Below are 20,238 nucleotides of genomic sequence, written 5' to 3' on the forward strand. Positions count from 1 at the left end.
AGCCTATCAGTGCCCACCAATGCAGCCCATCAGTGCCCACCAGTGCAGCCTATCAGTGCTGCCTCATCAGCGCACTTCAATGAAGGAGAAAAATGACCTGTTTGCAAAATTTTATAACAAACTATTAAACATGATTTTTATTTTTTTTATTTTTTTGCATCTTTTTTTGTTTGTTTAGCAAAAAATAAAACTCCCAGCTGTAATTAAATACCACCAAAAGAAAGCTCTATTTGTGGGAAAAAAATTATAAAAATTTCATTTGGGTACAGTGTTGTATGCCCGCGTAATTGTCATTCAAAGTGCATCAGCGCTGAAAGCTGAAAATTGGTCTGGGCAAGAGGGGGGTTTAAGTGCCCAGTAAGCAAGTGGTTAAATGTATAGCAGTATATATATATATATATTTATTTTTTTGGAACAACGTGTTGTGAAAGACATTTGTTGTGTTATTAATGGAGCAATAAACAGATAAACAGATTCCACAAGACTTGTAGAAAAAGAGGAAGATGGAGGTGCGGATGATAAATAGAGGGGGAATCAGACACACAAATCACCATTACGGAGGACACAAGATGAAGGTCTGGCAGTGTGTGGTGTGGCTCTGCGCGGTCACATTGGAGGTGGCTCACTCTCCGTCTCCGGATCAGGAAGGACGAATCAGAGAGGCCCTGGATCTCTACAACCAGAGGGAGGATGTCCTCTATTTCTATAAACCCCTGGAGGACCTTCCAGCCATACCTATACAGGTGGAGTACAGGGCAATACATGGGGGGGGGGGGGGGGAGGGATGGGGGCTTCAAGGGCATTTGTATTCTTTCAAGGATTTTCCAATATTCCTATAAATGTAATAAATGTAGTCATTTATCCAACTGTCCATCCAGAGTCTCTGGTTTATAGACCAGATACATCCTAAATATAGAGCCATTTATCCAACTGTCCACCCAGAGCCTCTGGTTTATAGACCAGATGCATCCTAAATATAGAACCATTTATCCAACTGTCTATCCAGAACCTCTGGTTTATAGACTCGTTACATTCTAAATATAGAGCCATTTATCCAACTGTCCACCCAGAGCCTCAGTTTATAGATCAGATACATCCTAAATATAGAACCATTTATCCAACTCTCCACCCAGAGCCTCTGGTTTATAGACCAGATACATCCTAAATATAGAACCATTTATCCAACTGTCCATCCAGAGCCTCTGGTTTATAGATCAGATACATCCTAAATATAGAACCATTTATCCAACTCTCCACCCAGAGCCTCTGGTTTATACACCGGATACATCCTAAATATAGAACCATTTATCCAACTGTCCATCCAGAGCCTCTGGTTTACAGACCAGTAGGGATGAGCAGAACACCCCCCGGTTCGGTTCGCACCAGAACTTTCGAACGGACCCCAAATTCGAACGAACTTTAGAACCCCATTGAAGTCTATGGGACTCGAACGTTCGAAATTAAAAGTGCTAATTTTAACGGCTAATATGCAAGATACTGTCCTAAAAAGTGTTTGGGGACCTGGCTCCTGCCCCAGGGGACATGGGTCAATGCCTAAAATGTTTTTAAAAATGGCCGTTTTGGCGGGAGCACTGATTTTAATGACGATTAAAGTGGAAAAAAAAGTGAAATATTCCTTTAAATATGGTGCCTGGGGGGTGTCTATAGTATGGCTGTGAAGTGCCACGTGTTTCCCATGTTTAGAACAGTCCCTGCACAAAATGACATTAAACGGAAATAACACCATTTAAAACTGCTTGCGGTTTTAATGTTATATCTGGTTCCTGCAATATGGTTGAAAATCATTGAGAAAAATGGCATGGGTAGCCCTCCCTGCCCATTACCAGCCTATTTGGGTCTTGTACGCATATTAAGGGGAACCCTGTACCCATATTAAAAAAGGAAAGGCGTGTGGCCCCCAGGCCCTATATACTCAGAACAGCAGTATACAGGCGGTGCAAACAAGACAGGGACTCTGTAGGTTTGTTGTGTTAAGTTGAATCTGTTTGTAATTTTCAACTGGTACATTTTTAAAGTGTAGCTCCAGTCAAAAAAACTATTTTTAAGCTTTTTGGAAAACATAGGGAAGGGTTATCACCGCTGTATAATTTGTTATGTCGTCCATCTTTTTTCATCTCACTTGCTGTTGTCTCCTTCCGTTTGCAAGTAGGAGATGTTTGTAAGTTGGATGTTTGAAAGTAGGGGCCTGCCCTATATGCTCTGCAGAAATGGCGGAACAAGGTGTTGGTTTTGCCACAACATTGTAAGCCCTCAAAGTGACTCTTGGTGGGCGCTGGAGCGCCCTGCTGTGAACGATTATATCAAGAATTGTAATTACATGCCATTGTTGAACAGTGATAGAAAAATTGACCTTTGGTGGTTGTGGTGCTGGTGCCACAACGCTATAAGTCCTCACCGTTACTCTGGGTGGGCACAGGAAGGGGCCCTCCTGTGAAATATTATATCAAGAATTGTAATTACATGTCCCTGTTAAACAGGGGCAGAAAAATTTGGCCTTAGGCACTGGTGCTGGTGCCACCACACTGCAACCTCTGCCATATACTCTAGTTTTATTGCAGGAATTAGCCCTGCTGCAAAGCATTGCATCAAAAATTGTACTTAAACGCCCCTGTTAAACAGGGGCAGAAAAATTGGGCCTTAGGCATCACCCAGAACCAGAAATGTTCTTCCAACATATCAGCGGAGGAGGAAGAGGATAGACAATCAACATAACAGGACAGTCACTCAGCATCAGCATAGGCAGTCTTGAAGGGATGTGGTATTTCAAAAAAAATTATTCGGTTACATCAGCTTCAGGTGCTTGGTAGCTGTGGGTGATCCAAGACTGATTTATCTTGATGAAGGTCAGTTGATCAACTGATTCGATGGACAGGCGCACCCTGTGATCGGTAACGAAGCCACCAGCAGCACTGAAGGTGCGTTCCGAAAGAACTCTGGATGCAGGACAGGCCAGTAGCTCAATTGCATACTGTGCAAGCTCTGGCCAGTGATCCATCCTCAAGACCCAGTAAGCCAGAGGATTTTCGGTGGGAAAGGTGTCCAAGTCTGACCTTGCCCCTAGGTATTCCTGCACCATGTAAATCAGACGCTGGCGATGGGTGCTGGAACCAATCATACCTTGGGGCTGCGGACTAAAAAATTGTCTGAAAGCATCGGTCAGACGGCCACCTTCTCCACCGCTCCTTCTGACCGATGCCTCAGCAACACGTTGTCCAGGACCAGGAGTTTGTAACCTCCCAGTCTCTGGGAACGCTTTGCACAGACCTTTCTGCAAGGCCTCCCGGAGATGTCTCATCCTCTGCTCCCTCTGCGATGGCAAGATAAAGTCGGCAACCTTACCCTTGTATCGTGGATCAAGGAGAGTGGCCAGCCAGTAATGGTCCCTCTCCTTGATCCGAAGAATACAAGGATCCTTCCGCAGGCTTTGCAGGATCAGGGAGGCCATGCAGCGTAGGTTAGCTGAGGCATTCGGTCCGGAGTCCTCTGGGTCACTAAGGACAACATGATCCGCAGCTACCTCCTCCCAGCCACGTACGAGTCCACGTGTTTCTTGGGACTGTAAATCATCCCTACAAGACTGCTGCTGCTGCTGATGCTGAGTGCCAGCCTCCACCTCCATGCTGACACAATCATCCTCCTCCACTTCCTCCTCCTCGTCCTCTTCCTGTGTGATGGGTGGCACAGCAGGAACACTGTCTGGATAAAGGGGGCCTTGAGAGGCAAGGAAGTCCTCCTCTTCCTGCCTCTGTTCTGCCTCAAGTGCCCTGTCCATTATTCCACGCAGCGTATGCTCCAAGAGGTGGACAAGAGGTACAGTGTCACTGATGCATGCACTGTCACTGCTCACCATCCTTGTGGCCTCCTCAAACGGTGACAGGACAGTGCATGCATCCCTGATCATGCCCCACTGGCGTGGTGAGAAAAAAACTGAGCTCCCCTGACCCTGTCCTGGTGCCGTAGTCGCACAGGTACTCATTGATCGCCCTCTGCTGCGTGTGCAGCCGCTGCAGCATGGCCACTGTTGAGTTCCACCTGGTGGGCATGTCACATATAAGGCGGTTCTTGGGCAGGTTCAACTCCTTTTGGAGCTCAGCCAGCCGAGCACAGGCATTAAATGATCGGCGGAAATGCACACAGACTTTCCTGGCCTGCTTCAGGACATCCTGTAAGCCGGGGTACCTGCCCAAGAACCGCTGCACCACCAGGTTAAGGACGTGAGCTACACAAGGCACATGGGTCAGTTGTCCCTGTCGGAGGGCGGAGAGGAGGTTGGTGCCATTGTCACAAACCACCATTCCTGGCTTAAGCTGGCATGGCGTCAACCACCTCTCGGCCTGCCCCTGCAGAGCTGACAAAACATCCACCCCAGTGTGGCTCCTGTCCCCCAAACAAACCAGCGCAAGCACGGCATGGCATTGTTTTGCCTGCGTACTTGCGTAGCCCCTGCAACGCCTACGAAGCACCGCTGGTTCTGAGGACAGAGCACTGGAAGAGGCCATGGAGGAAGAAGAAGAGGAGGGGGTGGAGGAGAGAGGTGTGTCACAACCAATAGTAGCATTTTGGAGACGTGGTGGTGGAACAACCTCCAACACTACTGCACCTTGTCCTGCATCCTTCCCAGCTGCCAGAAGAGTGACCCAATGGGCCGTGAAAGACAGGTAACGTCCCTGTCCATGCCTGCTGGACCATGAGTCAGCGGTAATATGCACCTTACCGCTGACCGCCCTGTCCAGCGAGGCAAGGACATTGCCTTCCACATGCCGGTAGAGAGCCGGAATTGCCTTCCGTGAGAAAAAGTGGCGTTTGGGGACCTGCCACTGAGGAACCGCACATTGTACAAACTCACGGAAGGGGGCCGAGTCTACCAACTGAAAAGGCAGCAGTTGAAGTGCTAGCAATTTAGCCAAGCTAGCATTCAACCGCTGGGCATGTGGATGGCTGGGAGTGAACTTCTTTCGCCGGTCCAGCAGCTGGGGCAGGGACATTTGCCTGCTATAATCGGACGTGGGTGTACCGCTAGCAGAGTTCCCGGAAGCACTTGGCTGTGACACACCTAATTCTACACCTTCATTCCTCTCAGAGCAGGTTTCAGAGAGGACTGAAGGTCTAGTGGGGTTGGAGATGCCAGCTGATGAGGAGCAAGGAGAGGTCCGCTTTGTTCTTTGGTGTGGGTCTTTGAGGTATGCTTGCCAACGAGCTGCATGGCAGGTCAACATATGTCTGGTCAAGCATGTGGTGCCCAACCGGCTGATGTTTTGGCCAAGCGAGATACGCTTGAGACATATGTTGCAAATAGCAGCGGTGCGATCTGATGCACTCGTCTCAAAAAAGGCCCACACCAAAGAACTTTTAGAATAACGCGCAGAGGCAGCGCCCTGCACAGGCGGAGCTCTGCGGTGTGATTCAGTCGGTGTGCTGCCCCTAAGCTGGCCCCCGGAGGGCATCCTGCCTCGTTGGACATGTGCCTCCTCCTCCTCCTCCTCCTCCTCTCTCCTTCCAGGCACCCACGTGGAGTCAGTGTCCTCATCATCCCCTCCCTCTTCATCGCTGTAGCAAACCTGGCAGTATGCTGCAGCTTGTGGAACATGACTGCCAGATTGCTGTCCTTCTTGAGCATCCCCTCTCTCTGCATTCACGCTACTGCCTTCCTCTAGCTGAGTGTCATCATCAGAGCCTGCAAAACACTGGGCATCCTCCTGGAGCATGTACCCAACACTGTGCTCAAAGAGTTCAGGAGACTCCTCAGGAGGACGTGGTGGGTCTAGGGAAGGAGTCACTGATGATGACATTTAGAGGAGGGAAGACGATGCGTTGGCAGCTGCTTTGCTAGTACCCTGAGACTGGGTGAGAGAGAATGAGGAGGATGAAGAGGGCTTGGTCATCCACTCTACTAAGTCGTTGGCATGTTGCGGTTCAACATGTCCAGCTGCCGAAAAGAAGGACAAGCGTGTCCCATGGCCACGTGCTGATGACAATGCACCGCGTCCACAACCAGCACTGTTGTCTCTAGACACAGAGCCTGCTTGCCCTCTTTTATCGGCTCGCGCCTGTCTGCCTCTCCTTGCTGGCCTTCCAGACATGGTAATGGCCTGAAGGGAGTTGGGTAAAACAGCAGTGTAATGGAGTCACACAACACCCACTAACTCCTGCAGATGCCTTTATTATAGAACACCAGAGATAAAGGGGTATACTGTAATTGAGTCACACAACACCCACTAAGCCCTGCAGATGGCTCTATTAGAGAACAGCAATAAAGGGTAGATACAGGTGTATATTGTGCTGGAGGCACAAAAAACCCACTAACTCCTGCAAGTGCCTTTATTATAGAACACCAGAGATAAAGGGGTATATACAGATGTATACTGTGCTGTGCTGGAGGCACACACAACTTCCAATAACTCCTGCAGATGGCAAGTGGGCTCAAATAGAGAACAGCTATGTAGGTGGATATAGCGGTATGTACTGGGTACAGAGCACGCAGACAGCACGCACAAGCTCCTAACACTACTGACTGCAAGCTCTATTATAAAAGATAGATCACTAGCTATATAGGTGAGGTGAATATAGTGGTGTATACTGCGGTCAGGGCACACAGACAACAACCACTACACAACAGCAAGATGGAAAATCGGCCGAAAACGATCGGTGTGTACTGTGTTGAAGGTACACAGAACACCCACTAACTGCTTCAGACGCCAACACACTACACTAGGCCGCCGCGCTGGCGGCCTTATATAGTGTGGGGCGTGTACTACACAGCCTGAGCTATGATTGGCCGCAGGCATCATGCCTGTGGCCAATCATGGCTCTCCTCGCTGCTGGCGCTGTGATTGGCCAAGCATGCGGGGTCACAGTGCATGCTTGGCCAATCATGAGCCAGCAATGCACTGCGATGACGCAGTGCATTGTGGGCCGTGAGCGCCACACGAATCTGGCGCGAACGGCCCATAATGTTTTCGGAATTCGCCGAACGGGCGAACAGCCGATGTTCGAAGCTCATCCCTACAGACCAGATACATCATAAATATAGAACCATTTATCCAACTGTCCATCCAGAGCCTCTGGTTTATAGACCAGATACATCCTAAATATAGAGCCATTTATCCAACTGTCGATCCAGAGCCTCTGGTTTATACACCGGATACATCCTAAATATAGAACCATTTATCCAACTGTCCATCCAGAGCCTCTGGTTTATAGACCAGATACATCCTAAATATAGAACCATTTATCCAACTGTCCATCCAGAGCCTCTGGTTTATAGACCAGATACATCCTAAATATAGAACCATTTATCCAACTGTCCATCCAGAGCCTCTGGTTTATAGACCAGATACATCCTAAATATAGAACCATTTATCCAACTGTCCATCCAGAGCCTCTGGTTTATAGACCAGATACATCCTAAATATAGAGCCATTTATCCAACTGTCGATCCAGAGCCTCTGGTTTATAGACCGGATACATCCTAAATATAGAGCCATTTATCCAACTGTCCATCCAGAGCCTCTGGTTTATAGACCGGATACATCCTAAATATAGAATCATTTATCCTGCTGTACATCGAGTGATGAAGTCTGCCCGGGCTGGAAGATGTTCATTAATAATAATAAATAATAATATGATTTGGTGATGGGGGAAGATGTGATGACTGATTGATGACAGGTCCACTTCAATGTCACCCGAGAAATCAGGAATAATTACATTTACATCACAAGTCACATCTAAGGACTTATTTTTATTTTTTTATTAATCAAAAATGGAATAGAAAATTGCCGATTTCATTCTAATCAACAATCCCGGATCACTTAGAGGTGACAACGTCTGAGAAGTCTGTTTGCATTCATCCGTATTCTAGATCTTCTTCCAGGAGGGAACAAAGGATGAGATCCTGAGATTGGGAATAATGGAGACGAGGTGTCTGAAGTCGGAGGGAGGTGACGCAGCGCGGTGTGAATTTAAACCGGATGGGGTGAGTTTTATCTGAGAGTATTTCATGTGAAATGTGAAGTCTTTGTTTATGACGGAGAGGAACATGCAGAGGAAAGGTCACTCCTCTGATGATGAAGGATACAGAATAATACAATGTAACAATATTATCACTTTGTATCTCTTAATTTCGATAGTTTGTGACAGCTCGATCGCTGTGCTGGGAGACCCTCTTGTGCAGCATGTAGGCATCATAGGCGTGCTCAGGAGGTGTGTCGGGTGTGCCCGGGCACACCCTAATCACCCCATGTGTAGTGGCATATAATCCAGCGTGCAGAAGTGTGCATACTGTGCCCTGTTACATACTACACACCCCGAGGAAACTATCCATGTTCACAGACTGGCCTCCCCCTAGGCTCAAGCAGACAGAATCTAGAGCTGCTGTGTGTGCTGTATAATTACAGCGCCTTGAAAAAGTATTCACACCCCATTGACATTTTCCGCATTTTGTCATATTAGAACCAAAAACGTAAATGTATTTTATTGGGATTTTATGTGATAGACCAACACAAAATGCGTGAAGTGGAAGGAAAACGATAAATGTTTTTTTGTGTCATTTATTTCTCAGTATGAATGCAGCTGTTCTGTGAAGCCATCAGAGGTTTGTTAGAGAACCTTAGTGAACAAACAGCATCATGAAGGCCAAGGAACACACCAGATGGGTTAGGGACAAAGTTGTGGAGAAGTATAAAGCAGGGTTAGGCTATAAAAAAAAAAATCTCCCAAGCTTTGAAGATCTCACGGAGCTCTGTTCAATCCATCATCGGAAAATGGAAAGAGTATGACACAACTGCAAACCTACCTAGACATGGAGAGCATGTTGAAGGCATTGAGGGCATGTGGCCTGGTATGGTTCATGGGGGGTGGGGGCGCTCACTCGTCCCACCTCCCTTTCCTAGTCTGCCAGGCTGCTTGCTCAGATAGGAGTCTGGTATAGATTTTGGGGGGACCCAACGCCAATTTTTTTTTCATTTTGCCATGGAGTTCCCCTAAAAATCTATGCCAGACCCAAAGGGCCTGGTATGGATTTTGGGAGGGGGGGGCCCTATTTTTATTTTTTACATTTTGGAGTGGAGTTCCTGTCAGGGTGCACATGCCAGCAGACAAGTTTGCCCCTCTAGAAGTACTCCAAAGCGCAGAATAACGCTCAAAGGAAACAAGCATTGGCGCATTCCCAATGCGCGCCAAGGCTTGTGCGCACCCACGTGCCCGTGATTGTCGCTGGCGCCAAACGGTCTATTTAAACCCAGTAAGTACCTACCTCCAGTGCTGCTTTGTCTCAGCTCCTGTGTGCTCTGTTACATGTGAAACCTGTGTCCTGATCTCTGTGTTAACCCGGGTTGTTTTGACCATCCCTTGAACTCCATCTGCATTGATCTCAGCTTGTCCTATGACTCTTCTACTGCCTTCTCCCTTGGCTCCTCCCTTCTCCCTTGGCCCCTCCCTTCTCCCTTGGCTCCTCTCTTCTCCCTTGGCTCCTGTTTGCACTCATCTGGTTCCAGACCTGTCTTGTCTCCTGACTACGTTCCTGCCTGCACTGTCTTGCCGTGTATGACCCAGCCTGGCTGACCCTGCTATCTGTTGCTGTCACCCGCGCCAGCTGCCTGCCAAGATCTTCTGGTATCTTCTCCAGCCATTTAGGACATCCGCCCTGCTGCCTGCAAGATTCCTTGTCACTTGTGCAACTCGTGCGACTCTGCGACTCTCTGCACGCCGGCGCCTTCTGTTCACATTATCAGAGGCCCCGAGTCAGAGGTGTAAGGGAGGCCTTGCTCTCCCAATCAGGCTCTACTACCAGGTACGTGATAGTTCCCCATAAAATCTATGCCAGACCCAAAGGGCCTGGTATGGATTTTGGGAGGTGGGTTGTCGTGACGTTTTGTTTTGTTTTTTTTATTCTGTCATAGGGCTCCCCTTAACCACTTCAATGCACTGTCTTATATACTGTACACTAGAGCTGCACAATTAATCGTTAAAAAATCGTGATCTCGATTCAACCTGCCCCCCCCCCCCCCCAATGATCTCTATTGCAGCGTTTCCCAATTCTTTCATGAAACAAGTGTAGAGACTTCTCTGCTCACTCAGCTGTCAAAAGAAAAAAAATGGGCAGTCTGGCAAGTCTTTTAATAACATTGTCTGTGCTGGTAGATAAATAGAAACATTGTAACTCTTCCTTTTTAGATCAAAGGGATAAACTTCTGTGTGTAAATGAGGGAAGTTTAACCACTTAACCTCTAAAGCTTTTTCTGACACTTGTTTCTTACAAAGTTAAAATCAGTATTTTTTTGCTAGAAATATATATATATATATATATATATATATATATATATATATATATATATATATATGTAGAGAGAGAGAGAGAGATACACAGTATTAATACCCTGCCTGCACTGTATATATAGTCTACACTGACTGCACTTTATATATAGTCTACACTGACTGCACTGTATATATAGTCTACACTGACTGCACTTTATATATAGTCTACACTGACTACACTGTATATATATAGTCTACACTGACTGCACTTTATTCATAGTCTACACTGACTGCACTGTATATATAGTCTACACTGACTGCACTGTATATATAGTCTACACTGACTGCACTTTATTCATAGTCTACACTGACTGCACTGTATATATACTGTATATACTAACCTGCCTAATCTGGCTCAAGCTCTCTCAGTCTCCTCCACGTATCACACTACATACGGCCTCCGTGTAAGCAGCCTTATATAGTGTGGGACGTGGACTTAGCCCCCTGAGCCATGATTGGCCAAAGGCACCCTGCGAGTGGTCAATCATGACTCTCACAGTAGAGCGCTCTGTGATTGGCCAAAGCATGCAGGTCAGGTGCATGCTTTGGCCAATCAGCAGCCATCAATGCACTGCGATCTCGCAGGGCATTACGGGGAGCTTCGCCACGCTCGAACTTGCCACGGACGCCCCATATGTTCGGTTTGTTTGCGAACAAGCGAACACCCGATGTTCGAGTCAATCTTACGTTCGCTACGAACATCGGCACCATTCTTATTGTCTACAGAAGTCGCTCGTACTTTTGCCGATACTTCCCTTACAGTATACAGCCAGTTTGCTAGTTTTGCCCAACCAAATTATTTAAAGTGAAATTATACTGTTAATTCTACTTTTAAGAATTTCGGATAATTTACATTCAGATTCTTGCCTGCTTTTGCCCTGGAGATATTGTGATAGTGCAGTCATTTCTGAGTATGAGGGTTGGCCTGCTTTGATCACATGATCAGTCCCAATGTAACACAATTGTACCTCCCCCCCCCCCCCCCCCACTGATTTCCAATGATCTGGGAGAGGGGCGGGGCACAGACAGCAGATTATTTGGAGTGTCGGTTTTAGGAGGTCGGTGCTCTGGTGTAGGTGAGAGACATTCAGCTCTTATTTTCTCTGAATACGCAGGAAGTTCAAATCTGTGATCTGAACCTGACTGCACCCGGCAAAGAGAACATGCAGTGTGACATCATAACCAAGGTAAGTGACCGACACAAAATCCATCCTCACCCCCTGCTGGAGGACTCTGCTCCTTCCTCTATAACTCTCCTCTCCTGAAATACTCTGCACTGCTGGAGGACTCTGCTCCTTCCTCTATAACTCTCCTCTCCTGAAATACTCTGCACTGCTGGAGGACTCTGCTCCTTCCTCTATAACTCTCCTCTCCTGAAATACTCTGCACTGCTGGAGGACTCTGCTCCTTCCTCTGTAACTCTCCTCTCCTGAAATACTCTGCTCTGCTGGAGGACTCTGCTCCTTCCTCTATAACTCTCCTATCCTGAAACACTCTGCACTGCTGGAGGACTCTGCTCCTTCCTCTATAACTCTCCTATCCTGAAACACTCTGCACTGCTGGAGGACTCTGCTCCTTCCTCTATAACTCTCCTCTTCTGAAATACTGTGCACTGCTGGAGGACTCTGCTCCTTCCTCTATAACTCTCCTCTCCTGAAATACTCTGCACTGCTGGAGCACTCTGCTCCTTCCTCTATAACTCTCCTCTCCTGAAATACTCTGCACTGCTGGAGGACTCTGCTCCTTCCTCTATAACTCTCCTCTCCTGAAATACTCTGCACTGCTGGAGGACTCTGCTCCTTCCTCTGTAACTCTCCTCTCCTGAAATACTCTGCACTGCTGGAGGACTCTGCTCCTTCCTCTATAACTCTCCTCTCCTGATATACTCTGCACTGCTGGAGGACTCTGCTCCTTCCTCTATAACTCTCCTCTCCTGATATACTCTGCTCTGACCTCTATGTATGGGTAGTAATGAATTGTATACATGGGAGGACCTTTCTGCTTTGTAGTGCTGCACAGTGATTGCACTTTACTGTTCCTCCGCAGTACAAATCATTACATACACAGGTAGGTCTTTCCTGCATTGAATGTCTGTACAGTAAGTGCACGGCTGTTTACCCGTCTCCTCAGTGTAATTGGTTTTATCTCAGCAGTCCTTCTTCAGGGTGGTGACATTCCCGAGCCCCTCCCCCCTGAATGTAAATCAGACTTCTAATGTAATTATTGGGAAATCTCACTTTCTCCTTCAGTTTTCAAAGAGGAGACGTCCCGGCAGACCACACCGTCCAGGCTCTAACAGCGGTATTGGTATCATATGAAGCGCAAAAGAGCGGGCGGTCCTTCAATGAAGAGAAATGATTTCTATGGAACGTTCTCTATGAAATGTCACATAAAGGAGTAAAATAAAGAATGAAAGTCATGTGACTCTCGGAATTGTCATTGATGCACCAGATCCGGGTTATAATGTATTATGGGGGGGGGGGGATGGGTACATTTTGGCTCACATTGCCGGACCAATACACACCATTGTCTTCAACCATGAAAAGACGATCGTCCCATTTCTTCATGTCACTCATTATCCACCAATGTATGAAATCGAGATTGTGAGTAAAAAAACATTGTGTGAAGATCTCCTTCCCATAATATTATATATGTGTTCCTAACCTATATCCTATCCTCCCTATACTGTCCTATATCCTATCCTCCCTATACTGTCCTATATCCTATCCTCCCTATACTGTCATATATCCTATCTGTCCTATGCTATCCTATATCCTATCCTTCCTATACTGTCCTATATTCTATCTACCATATACTGTCATATATCCTATCTTCCCTATACTGTCCTATATCCTATCCTTCCCATACTGTCCTATATCCTATCCTATTCTATACTATCCTATATCCTATCTTCCATATACTGTCCTATATCCTATCCGTCCTATACTATCCTATATCCTATCTTCCATATACTGTCCTATATCCTATCTACCATATACTGTCCTATATCCTATCCTTCCTATACTGTCCTACAGTATATTATATCCTTCCTATACTGTCCTATATCCTATCCTTCCTATACTGTCCTATATCCTATCTACCATATACTGTCATATATCCTATCCTTCCTGTACTGTCCTATATCCTATCCTTCCTATACTGTCCTATATCCTATCCTTCCCGTACTGTCCTATATTCTCTTCTCCTATACTATCCTATCTTCCATATACTGTCCTATATCCTATCCTTCCCTTACTGTCCTATATCCTATCCTTCCTATACTATCCTATATCCTATCCTTCCCATACTGTCCTGTATCCTATCCTTCCCATACTGTCCTATATCCTATCCTTTCTGTACTGTCCTATATCCTATCCTTCTTATACTATCCTATATCCTATCTTCCATATACTGTCCTATATCCTATCCTTCCCATACTGTCCTATATTCTATCCTTCCCATACTGTCCTATATCCTATGCTTCCTATACTGTCCTATATCCTATCCTTCCCATACTGTCCTGTATCCTATCCTTTCTATACTGTCCTATATCCTATCCGTCCTATACTATCCTATATCCTATCTTCCATATACTGTCCTATATCCTATCTACCATATACTGTCCTATATCCTATCCTTCCTATACTGTCCTACAGTATATTCTATCCTTCCTATACTGTCCTATATCCTATATCCTATCCTTCCTATACCGTCCTATATCCTATCTACCATATACTGTCATATATCCTATCCTTCCTGTACTGTCCTATATCCTATCCTTCATATACTGTCCTATATCCTATCCTTCCCGTACTGTCCTATATTCTCTTCTCCTATACTATCCTATCTTCCATATACTGTCCTATATCCTATCCTTCCCTTACTGTCCTATATCCTATCCTTCCTATACTATCCTATATCCTATCCTTCCCATACTGTCCTGTATCCTATCCTTCCCATACTGTCCTATATCCTATCCTTTCTGTACTGTCCTATATCCTATCCTTCTTATACTATCCTATATCCTATCTTCCATATACTGTCCTATATCCTATCCTTCCCATACTGTCCTATATCCTATGCTTCCTATACTGTCCTATATTCTATCCTTCCCATACTGTCCTATATCCTATGCTTCCTATACTGTCCTATATCCTATCCTTCCCATACTGTCCTATATCCTATGCTTCCTATACTGTCCTATATTCTATCCTTCCCATACTGTCCTATATCCTATGCTTCCTATACTGTCCTATATTCTATCCTTCCCATACTGTCCTATATCCTATGCTTCCTATACTGTCCTATATCCTATCCTTTCTATACTGTCCTATAGGGATGAGCTTTGAGTTCGAGTAGAACTCATGTTCGACTCGAACATTGCCTGTTCGCCTGTTCAGCGAACAGTGAACAATTTGGGCTGTTCACAGCAAATTCGAAAAGCCGGAACACCCTATACAAGTCTATGGGACAAATCTAAAGTGCTAATTTTAAAGGGTAATATGCAGGTTACTGTCCTAAAAAGTGTTTGGGGACCCGGGTCCTGCCCCAGGGGACATGGATCAATGCAAAAAAAAAAAGTTTTAAAAACTCACGTTTTTCAGGAGCAGTGATTTTAATAATGATTAAAGTGAAACAATAAAAGTGTAATATTCCTTTAAATTTCGTAGCTGGGGGGTATCTATAGTATGCCTGTGAAGGGGCGCATGTTTCTGGTGCTTAGAACTGTCCCTGCACAAAGTGTCATTTGTGCAGGAAAAAAAGTCTTTTAAAATCATGGCTCCCCGTAATACAGAGAACACTCAATGAGTGTTCTCTGTATTAGCCGACAATTCATTCATTCATTGATAAAAAAAAAAAGTGTGGGGGTTCCCCTAAATTCAATTACCAGGCCCTTCAGGTCTGATATGGATATTAAGGGGAACCCCGCATCAAATTTTAAAAAAAATTGACGTGGGGTCCCCCTAAAAATCCATACCAGACCCTTTATCCGAGCACGCAACCTGGCAGGCCGCAGGAAAAGAGGGGGGGGACGAGAGAGCGGCCCCCCCTCCCTCCTGAACCGTACCAGGCCACATACCCTCAACATTGGGAGGATGCTTTGGGGGTCTGTGACCCCTCAAAGCCCCTTGTCCCCATGTTGATGAGGACAAGGGCCTCATCCTCACAACCCTGGCCAGTGGTTGTGAGGGTCTGCAGGCGGGGGGCTTATCAGAATCTGGAAGTCCCCTTTAACAAGGGGACACCCAGATCCCGGCCCCCCCCCCTGTTTGAAATGGTAAGGGGGTACAAAAGTACCCCTACCATTTCACAAAGAAAGTGTCAAAATGGTTAAATAAGACAAACACACTTTTGAAAAATTCCTTTATTAAAAATAAAAAAAAATAAAAAAAGTTTCCAGCAGTGCTAATCCACTCTTGCTATCCAGCGACGAATCTCCGGGGTCCAGCGATGGATGATCATATCCAGCGAGGGGGGTCTCTCAGTCCAGCGCTGTCCATACATCCGTCTTCTGTCTCCACTGCGGAGACAGTGCGGAGATCCCAGCGCTGACGTTTCTTATATTAGGAGGACGGGGCCACCCGTCACCTGACCCCGCCCCCTCTGACGCTGGTGAAGGGAGCCAGGGGTTCCCCAGTGACGTGTGGGTGACCCCGCCCCCTCTGATGTAACGGAAACCTGCGTTACATCAGAGGGGGCGGGGTCACCCATACGTCACTGGGGAACCCCTGGCTTCCCTCACCAGCGTCAGAGGGGCGGGGTCAGGTGACGGGTGGCCCCGCCCTCCTAATATAAGAAACGTCAGCGCTGGGATCTCCGCAGTGTCTCCGGAGTGGAGACAGAAGAAGGATGTATGGACAGCGCTGGACTGAGAGATCCCCGTCGCTGGATATGATCATTCATCGCTGGACCCCGGAGACCCGTCACTGGATAGCAAGAGTGGATTAGCACCGCTGGAATCTTTTTTTAATTTTTTTTATTTTTAATAAAGGAATTTTTCAAAAGTGTGTTTGCCTTATTTAACCATTTTTACACTTTCTTTGTGAAATGGTAGGGGTACTTTTGTACCCCCTTACCATTTCAAACAGGGGGGGGCCGGGATCTGGGGGTCCCCTTGTTAAAGGGGGCTTCCAGATTCTGATAAGCCCCCCGTCCACAGACCCTCACAACCACCGGCCAGGGTTGTGAGGATGAGGCCCTTGTCCTCATCAACATGGGGACAAGGTGCTTTGAGGGGTCACAGACCCCCAAAGCATCCTCCCAATGTTGAGGGTATGTGGCCTGGTACAGTTCAGGAGGGAGGGGGGGCCGCTCTCTCGTCCCCCCCTCTTTTCCTGCGGCCTGCCAGGTTGCGTGCTCGGATAAAGGGTCTGATATGGATTTTTAGGGGGACCCCCACGTCAATTTTTTTTAAAATTTGATGCGGAGTTCCCCTTAATATCCATATCAGACCTGAAGGGTCTGGTATGGATATTTAGGGGGACCCCCACGTCATTTTTTTTTTTTTATTTTGACACGGGGTTCCCCTTCATATCCATGTCAGACCTGAAGGGCCTCGTAATTGAATTTAGGGGAACCCCCACGCTTTTTTTTTTTTATCAATGAATAAATGAATTGTCGGATAATACAGAGAACACTCATTGAGTGTTCTCTGTATTACGGGGAGCCGACAATTTAGCCGCAAGTGATTTTAAAAGACTTTTTTTCCTGCACAAATGACACTTTGTGCAGGGACAGTTCTAAGCACCAGAAACATGCGCCCCTTCACAGGCATACTACAGACACCCCCCCAGGTACCACATTTAAAGGAATATTACACTTTTATTGTTTCACTTCAATCATTATTAAAATCACTGCTCCTGAAAAAACGTCCGTTTTTAAAACTTTTTTTGCATTGATCCATGTCACCTGGGGCAGGACCCGGGTCCCCAAACACTTTTTAGGACAGTAACTTGCATATTACCCTTTAAAATGAGCACTTTAGATTGTGAACGTTCGAGTCCCATAGACTTTAATAGGGTTCTAAAGTTCACATGAAGTTTAGGTCTGTTCGCAGGTTCTGGTGCGAACCGAACAAGGGGGTGTTCGGCTCATCCCTACTGTCCTATATCCTATCCATCCTATATCCTATCTTCCATATACTGTCCTATATCCTATCCTTCCTATACTGTCCTACAGTATATTCTATCCTTCCTATAGTATCCTATATTATATCCTTTACTATTCTGTGTCCTATATCATCCCAACCTATATCCTATACTTTTGTACTATTTTATATGTTATCCTAGGCTGTAAACTTTCCAATATCCTTTTATTTCCTATTCTATACTCTATAATTCTATCATATATCTTATTCTATCCTTTCTTAAAGCCTTCCTATTGGTATCATATATCTTATCCTATTCTATATTTTTTTAATTTGAATGCAACAAAAAATACAAAAAACACATAACCCAATTTTTTGGTAAAATATAAAAGATGATGTCATGCCGAGTAAACAGATACCAGATATGTCATGCTTGCAAATTGCGCACGCCCGTGCAATGGCGACAAACTATGTGATTTTTTTTTAACCGGTTCCCGACCAGCGCACACAGATGTACGTCGGCAGAATGGCACAGGCAGGCATATTAGCGTACAGGTACGTCCAATCTTTAATGCCTCCCTGCCATCGCGAGCGCGCCGCTGGCAGTGCGCTCGCGTGCTGGTCGGGACCCCCATGAGTCTGTGCCGCTGGTCCCCCGAACTCGATCGCCGCAGGCATACCTGCGATCGTCTCACGGGGGGGGGGGGGCTGAACGAGGAAATACTGTTGTAAACAGCATTTCCCGTTCTGCCTAGCAACTAGTGACGCTGATCTCTGCTCCATGTGATTGGAGCAGAGATCAGTGTTCACTAAATGAAAGCCCAGCCCCCCCACAGTTAGTAACATGCCCCTAGGAACACTTAACCCCTACACTGCCACCCACTGGTTAACCCCTTCACTGGCAGTGTCATTTACACAGGAATCACTGTATTTGTATAGCAGTGATTGCTGTATAAATGACAATGGTCCCAAAAATGTGTCAAAAATGTCCGATGTGTCCGCCATAATGTCGCAGTCACAATAAAAATCGCTGATCGCCGCCATTACTAGTAAAAAAAAAAATATTAATAAAAATGCCATAAAACTATCCCCTATTTTGTAGACGCTATAACTTTTGCGCAAACCAATCAATAATCGCTTATTGCGATTTTTTTTTAAACAAAAATATGATGAAGAAAAATACGTATCGGTCTAAACTGAGGGAAAAAAATGTTTTTTTATATATTTTTGGGGGATATTTATTATAACAAAAAGTAAAAAATAATGCGTTTTTTTCAAAATTTTCGCTCTATTTTTTGTTTATAGCGCAAAAAATAAAAACCGCAGAGGTGATCAAATACCAGCAAAAGAAAGCTCTATTTGTGCGGAAAAAAAAAGGACGTCAATTTTGTTGGGGAGCCACGTCGCACGACCGCGCAATAGTCAGTTAAAGCGACGCAGTGCCGAATTGCAAAAAGTGGTCTGGTCTTTGACCAGCAAAATGGTCCGGGGGCTGAAAGTGGTTAAACGATGTAAAGTTTTCTATGCATTGGGGAAACTTCAAAAGCCTTTCCAGATTACCAATTTAGATGTACAGAGGAGGTCTGGTGCTAGAATTACTGCCCGTGATTGGACATTCGCTGTGATACCTCACATGTGTGGTTTGAATGCCTTTTTCATATGTGGGTGCGACGTACGCATTCGCTTCTGCGTGCGAGCGCTTTACTTTTTTTTAATTTATTTTATATTTATTTTTTTTGATTTTTACACTTTGGCTTTACATTTTTTTTTTTTTTTTTATCACTTTTATTCCTATTACAATGAATGTAACAAACATCCCTTGTAATAGAAATAGGGCATGACAGGTTCTCTTTTTTTTTTATTTTAATACCAAAAAAATACAAAACATCCCCCCATTTTTTGGTAAAATATCAAAGATGATGTTCCCCCGAGTAAATAGATACCAAACATGTCACACTTTTAAACTCTAATGGCGACAAAAGACGTACATTTTTCTATCCATAGGCGACGCTTTAAAAGCCTTTACAGGTTACCACTTTAGATTCACCAAGGAGGTCTGGTGCTAGAAATATTGACGTTTGTGGTGATACCTCACATGTGAGGGACGATCGCTGTTTGTGTGCGTGCGGGAGCGATGTGTGCATTTGCCTTTGTACATCCAGTTCAACCAACATGAGAAAAAAAAAAAAATATTTTAATTAAAAAATAAATGAATGAATTAAAAAAAAAAAAAAAAAAAAAAAATGCATCTGATTGATTTTTTTTTTTTTTTTTTTTTTTTAGAAAATTACTTGTAATCCCCAAACATTTTTTTTTATTTTTTTTAAGCAGAGACCCTAGAGAATAAAATATCAAATGGTGCAATTTTTTTTTTTTGTTTTATGTCACACGATAATTGCACAGTTGTTAATTTATTGCAAATTTTCAGGAAAACAAAATAAATACATTTTAGTTAGCACAAACACAATATAATACCCATTTTTTTTGTAAAATACAAAATAAAAATAAAAAAAAACATGCATCTGATTTATTTATTTTTGAAAATTACTTGTAATCCTCAAACATTTTATATATATTTTTTTAAGCAGAGACCCTAGAGAATAAAATGTCAAATGTTGCAATATCTTTTTTTATTTCACATGATAATTGCACAGTGGTTAATTTATTGCAAATTGTCAGGAAAACTAAATAAATACATTTTAGTGAGCACAAACACAATATAATACCCATTTTTTTTTTTGTAAAATATAAAAAAGAAACATGCATCTGATTGATTGATTTATTTTTTGTTAGAAAATTACGTGTAATACCCAAACATT

At 44.8% G+C, this 20,238-nt stretch overlaps 1 protein-coding gene across 1 annotated transcript; it reads left to right on the forward strand.

The window, feature by feature from the left end:
* Positions 1–479: 479 nt before the first annotated feature.
* Positions 480–12,751, forward strand: LOC143997740 (uncharacterized). The gene is made up of 4 exons (XM_077493528.1): positions 480–743; positions 7,880–7,993; positions 11,448–11,519; positions 12,582–12,751. Exons 1-4 carry the CDS (start codon positions 504–506, stop codon positions 12,648–12,650), a joined length of 495 nt encoding a protein of 164 aa, XP_077349654.1. The 5' UTR covers positions 480–503; the 3' UTR covers positions 12,651–12,751.
* The last annotated feature ends 7,487 nt before the right edge of the window (positions 12,752–20,238 follow it).

This window comes from Lithobates pipiens, unplaced genomic scaffold, assembly GCF_037356315.1.
Source record: "Lithobates pipiens isolate NorthernLeopardFrog02 unplaced genomic scaffold, aLitPip1_a1.2 Scaffold_19, whole genome shotgun sequence".
Taxonomy (NCBI): domain Eukaryota; kingdom Metazoa; phylum Chordata; class Amphibia; order Anura; family Ranidae; genus Lithobates; species Lithobates pipiens.